General features: G+C 33.8%; 1 protein-coding gene across 2 annotated transcripts; it reads right to left on the bottom strand.

Annotated features, from left to right (window-relative positions):
- On the bottom strand, nt 1–5,717 carry LOC113800517 (mitotic-spindle organizing protein 2B). Of its 2 annotated transcripts, none has more exons than XM_027351294.2 (3): nt 5,688–5,717; nt 946–1,092; nt 1–775 (listed from the first exon to the last, which is right to left on the bottom strand). In XM_027351294.2, exons 2-3 carry the CDS (start codon nt 1,059–1,061, stop codon nt 628–630), a joined length of 264 nt encoding a protein of 87 aa, XP_027207095.1. In that variant the 5' UTR covers nt 1,062–1,092; nt 5,688–5,717; the 3' UTR covers nt 1–627. The 2 variants fall into 2 exon arrangements, with proteins under 2 accessions (XP_027207095.1, XP_069988276.1); XM_070132175.1 differs by lacking the exon at nt 5,688–5,717 and adding an exon at nt 1,290–3,167.
- Between the last annotated feature and the right edge of the window lie 329 nt (nt 5,718–6,046).

Below are 6,046 nucleotides of genomic sequence, written 5' to 3'. Positions count from 1 at the left end.
TTGTTTTAAAGACCGTATATTTTATGGACAGTACAAAAAACTACTCACATTCTACTACTCTATAACAAAAGCTGTGTTAATTCTTATCATCAAGATGCTCATTAGTCTTTCATCTAGAAATTCTTACCATTTGCTCCAGGAGCTAAACAAATATTTTCACATTTCCCTGGCAATACACTGACCTGCCTTTTAAAAATTCAACCAAAGGCTTTCTCTTATATCAGAGGGTAACTGACAATTTCTTTATCTAAGAAAGAACAATTTTAAATGATGATTATTCTTTTTTTTATTCAATGGTACATCAAACTATATCTGAGATTCAATATTTGAACCATTAATTGAGACTGAAACCATTTCAGTTCTCTGAAACAAGCAGTAGGAGAGAAGAGAAGAGAAGAGAGGAGAGGAGAAAAGAAGAGGAGAATATGGATTGAGAAGAGGAAGGGAGCAGAGAGTAGAGAAGAGGACAGGACAGGGAAGAAGAGAGAAGAGGAGAGGAAAAAAGAGAAAGGAGAGGAAACAAAAAAAAAACTAAATTAACTAAAGCTTTCAACCTTTTGGTAACTATTAAGATCATTTACAAACTCCACAATAACCAGAAATCATCCCTGAAGATCAGAAGTTTGTCTATCTCATGTTTCCATTTATGAATTCTTCTGGAAGGAAGTTATCGTTGCTGATGTTGCTCCTGTTGAGAATCCTTCCACTCTGCTCCTTCAGTACATTTAGGAGAGCATGTGGAGGAACTTTCTCATTGAGTAGGTCCATGATGCTCCTTTGTGGTTATGGAGGAAGAGGTCATATGTAGGATGTTACAAATATGCCTTATCAACATTGTGATTTGAAAGTTATTAATATCTATATAGAAAAATAGGCATGACAAATAAAGAAATGGTATGTAATTCTTTTTTAAATGCAGAATTACCATGAGACTTCTCCACTCACTTGAAAAGTGTTGGGTGCATCACAATGCCAGCTGCTTGAACCAAGTCATACAACTTTCGCTGGTCAGACGTCAAGTTGTTTTTGGTTACCAGGATATATTGGTGGACTTCACTCATCCTCAAACTGAGCAGGACGCAAAAAAAGAGCCTGAAAAAAAGAAAATATAAAATATACTGACACAATCAAAACTATGATCAGATGTACAGCTTTTTTTCAATATGTCTTTGGTAAAACTTTATAAGAAATCCACAGCAATTTTCAAAATGACTCGAGCAAGGTTCCATTTAAATTCATTTGAAATTTGCTGTGATCTGTGATCGAAGACCTACAATCTGAACTCCCACCTGACAGTGTTGCAGTGTCAATCAATCACCACTTTGGACAACACCAATAAACCTTTGCCAGATACAATCTGGAATGAAATAGCTTGCAGAACTTAGAAATTCATTGTCAACTAAGGAACCAGTTCAAGCTCTATCTAGCCACAATATACTTGTTATCTTTTAACTTTAAATTTTAATAGTGCTACCAACCTTCAACTGCACATGCATGTAAATCAAGAAACGAGCAATTATTATACTTGTTATTTACATGTATCATGATAATTGCTATCAGCTTCACAGTTAGAAATTCTAATTCATCAGTAAATGAATCAATATAAGCTTTGAAAATAATAATGGCATTGTCTAAGAATGTTTTCCTGTTGCTTTGAGTAGGGTAAAGTAAAATATATCAGTCTTTATTAATACTCTGCTTTTTAAAAAAAATATATGAACTGATTTTCAACATTTTCATATATGCTTTAGTCTCAAAATATAATAATAAAATGTTAAAAAAAGAGTTAAAGCAACAGAGAAAATAAGCAGTCCCTGGCAACAGGACAGAAAGACAAGATGCCAACATCAACAAAACAATAACAAGGATGAATAACAGGAAACAAGTGCTGAGCAATGAGCATTCAACATACTATCAAACACCACATATAATAGTACATGAAGCAAACACCCGCTGTTTGTGAAATCAAATGATAACTGTTAACAAATCACCCACAAAGGCTTTCAAAACAGTACTATGTCTTGTATTTATGTCATATCCAAATCCATTTGACACTTGCTGTGGTCTGTGGTGGATGATCTACAATCTTGGAGGTATTATTCTACATCATGTAAACTCAAAATAAAGAAGTTATAACATAATACTCACAGCAGCAAATTCAACTTTCATCCTTCACATCAATCAATAAAAAGATGTATTTCTTTTACCTAATGTGTACATGTTTGAAAAAGTCATATATCAAAAGAAAAAATACGTTTCTATACACAATAATCAATGAAAACCATTCTTGAATTTACAGGGCAATCATATACAAGGATAGTTTCACATCAAATGTTGTTTTAGGCTTCACAAAGTTTTACTTTTCTTAGCAGTTTGAAGTCAGTTCTCATACCATGAAAATGTGGGTTTGCTGTATTTGTTCTAGACAGATTAAGGAAACAAGCATTCACTGTTACAATATTTACATTGGTAATGCACCCTGGGGGTTTATAGTCAAATAAAGATGCAGTTCAAGCTATATGCACACTATATGCCATGCAAGTGAATACATTACTAGACTACTATATATCTTACATCTTAATCTTAAATAAGACACAATTCAACAGTATTTTACTTGATTTATACCCTTCAACCATAAATATGTTTGTTGAAGTTCCTGACTCCATGACACATTTATTTTCCAAACAATAAGTTGTCGTGGCTGGGCATGCCCGACTGCCCTAAGCCCCCTAGTAAATATTGTCTTCACTTCAGTAAGTATGGCAAGATAGAGCTGAAACTCATCAGCGCCAAGTGGACTTGCGCTGTGAGCGGCACTTTCCGCTATCTCTTCCCTAAATCTGTGGCAATATCATTCATGTCTGCAGATTATTTATTGTGCCCAAATCTTCAACATTTTGTCTTCTACGAGAATATTATCTGCAATTTGGCCTAGCTTAGTGCATCCATACTGTCAAGATTAAAAGGGGAAGGGTTACTAACAAAAGGTCAATAGTAAAAACTAACATTGGCCTTGATTAAACCATTGAATTTCAATGAATATGAATGTTGGAGATACTCTGCCTTAGCATAAGGGAACAGAGGTCAGATCCATAAAGGTGTTGTAAATATTTACCAATAGTAGACAAATGAACCCCCCCCCCCAAAAAAAAAAATAATAATAATAAATAAATAATCATAAAAAAAAATTAACAGTACATAGTACCATGATTTCTAGTAAATGGATTTTAATCTTATACGTGAACTTCTAGAATATAACCACATGTTAAAATGAATTAAATTATCAAGCAACTCATGTCCAGTACTTAAATACCGTTATACTAGTCAGAAAAACTGATAAAAATGCAGAATATATCTGGCAGAAAACTCTCCTAATTTATACAAGAAACTGGGAGTGGGCAAGCACCTAGAGATGTTTACCTTGAAATGGCACAATCTCATCTGAGTTGTCAGATTACTTACATCACTGGAGTATAATTTACATCTGTCAAGTCTCTAGCGAACCAGTTAAATGTGATGGAGACTTTACATTCATGGCGGGGGTTAGAAGCAAAACACCCCATATGAAGGGATTGTGCCCTCTGACAAGAACAAAATACACATACCACCACATAAATTAACTCTGATCATATTGAAAATCTGAGGATTTTACTTTACAAATTCCCTGGGCTGCCTCAATACTGTCCCCATCTATTGAGTCTAGAATGCTGAGAACCAACTAAATCTGCTAAAAAAGCACACAAGACATCATAAAAATTAACTGATAGCAAATTTTATGATTTTACAATGAGGATCTATTCTAGATTAATACATATCTTTCTTTTGTTCTATAACCATTTTTTGAATCATATATTAGGTAAATCCAATTTAATTCATGCAAAAGTACTTTCTAAACCTACTGATATACAATAATAGGTATAGTTTTAGTTTCATTCAACCATATGGTACATGGTAAAATTTGCAGGTAAGAGACAGAACAAAAATATTTAAAAACACTTGATATTTCCTTTGCAAATGAATAATAACAAGGTGAGAAAAATGTATGTGGTACTTTGGAATACACTCATATAATGACTGCAATAACATGGGGAAAATCTAACAGCACTGTTATCCAAGAGATATAACTACACTTACTAATAGCAAACAACATATAAATGGCACAAGCAAAAAATGTCATAGGAAAATACAAAAATACACAGCCACGCACAGACACAGTCCACAGCCATTAGGTTTTATTCTATGCCTATACAGATTATTTCCAGTATCAGTGAGTGTAGTTATTTTCTCTCTTTATGTCAGCGTCACTAGATTTTCCCCAATGTTAGTGCAGACCTTATAGGGAAATAAGTAAAAGTAATGTTAACTGTTTATAAAGGTACCACACCCCTCTGAGGCTATGCCCCTATTACTTCAGCTAACCTTGGGGGCACTCCTGGGAATCCAAAAATAAATGCATAAGAACCAAAAATCTTTTCTTTCTAACTTAGTCTCTGCACAGCTATTGTCGCAATATATTTATTTTGTTTCTCAGAATTTTTCAGAATACCTTTGCACAACTAATCACAATTTTGGTATAAATGGATTCCTCTCACTCTCTATCCAAATATATAGAAAGTATGCCACAGACACTTCCCAAAAGCAACAATCTTGGTCCCAATAGCTGTGGAGGGCATGAAAGGTAGTCTGGGACTAAAGTCCTCGGAAAGGTTTTGTGTGTTTGGTTTATTGTCCAGAGATGGCGCTGCAATCGCTGTGTAGTAAAGGGGCTGATTCCTGAATGGAGGAAGAAGGGAGGCCAGGGTTGGGTTGTAGGGATTCATTACATTGCTTCAAACATGTAAAACCTTTCTGAGGACTTTAGTCCCAGACTGCACCAGGTAAAATATGAATAGTATACACAAAATTAGTCACTATATTATCTAATGCAGGGGCTGTGGCATCTGCAGCCTTCCTCCAGGGAGGCTGCCACAGGAGTTGTATTTTCCCGCTTTCAGCAGGATACTGAGGTATCATTTTCATTACATTATTATTGTTATATTGTAGCATTCTTAGCTTACCCTAGTACCTTTCATGCCCTCCCCTGCTATTAAGGCCAGGAATGAGGGGTTTGCATCATAATCCCTACATATATGTATATATACTAAAGGCTAAGAGAAATCCAACGATACCAAAATTGTCGCAATCAGTTATGCGAAGGTATTGTGAAAAATTACCTCATTTGTGATGGAAACTAACAGATTCACACATAACGCAGTGTGGATAATTGGAACAAAAATGTTAATTACAAGGTTAGATGAAACAAAAGTCAAAAACAATAGCTGATTTAATAGAATTGCCTAGAATAAAAATGACACTATAAAACAATAAGGAAAAAAATACAAAAACTAGAATAAAAACGAAACAGTAAAAGAATATAAGGAAAAAAATATAAAATTATAAGAAAAACAACAACAACATAAACGCAACAGTAAAAATATATGGGAAAATCAAGTCAAATCTCGAGTTCTATTTCGCGACGACAAGATATCAACCTATATATCACTAAGCTTTCCTTTGCGTGCCATGTAAGTACTTCTACTAACAACTAAGTAACTGAGATTTTTAAAGTATCTGTTCTCGAGAAGCTAATGTCACTTCAAAAGAAAAATAACAGAAAAGTAATTCTCCGAATCTAATTCAAGTCTAACCTCAACAACAAGGAGTGATTCGCAGGGTTAAAATATATTTTTTGTAAACAATAGGATGAAGAGGTATATGTTTTTTTTTGCTTTAGATCATCCCTTAATTTATCAATTATTCTTGGAAATGATACTGTGCATATTCAAATTATATGACTTGGTTCTTAAGGATGTTTTGAATATTGATAATTGTAATGTACCAACACCCACTTTGTTTTCAAATTCCAAACCGGAAAACATGTCAGTTTTATGGAATTTTTGTTTCAGGGTAACAATAATACAATGATACCAATAATACTGATAATGATAATAAAAGCAATAGTAACGATAACGATAAAGATAATGATGATAATTATAATAATAGTAAT

This window comes from Penaeus vannamei, chromosome 17 (genome assembly GCF_042767895.1).
Source record: "Penaeus vannamei isolate JL-2024 chromosome 17, ASM4276789v1, whole genome shotgun sequence".
In the NCBI taxonomy this organism is placed as follows: Eukaryota; Metazoa; Arthropoda; class Malacostraca; order Decapoda; family Penaeidae; genus Penaeus; species Penaeus vannamei.
Note: the sequence above shows the minus strand (reverse complement) of the source record. Positions and strands in the feature narration are given on the sequence as shown.

Coding starts and splice junctions, on each gene's coding strand:
- LOC113800517 (XM_027351294.2), bottom strand. CDS start 1,061: ATGAGTGAAGTCCACCAATATATCCTGGTAACCAAAAACAACTTGACG. Junction 776..945: donor ATGCACCCAACACTTTTCAA/GTGAGTGGAGAA, acceptor ATAACCACAAAG/GAGCATCATGGACCTACTCA.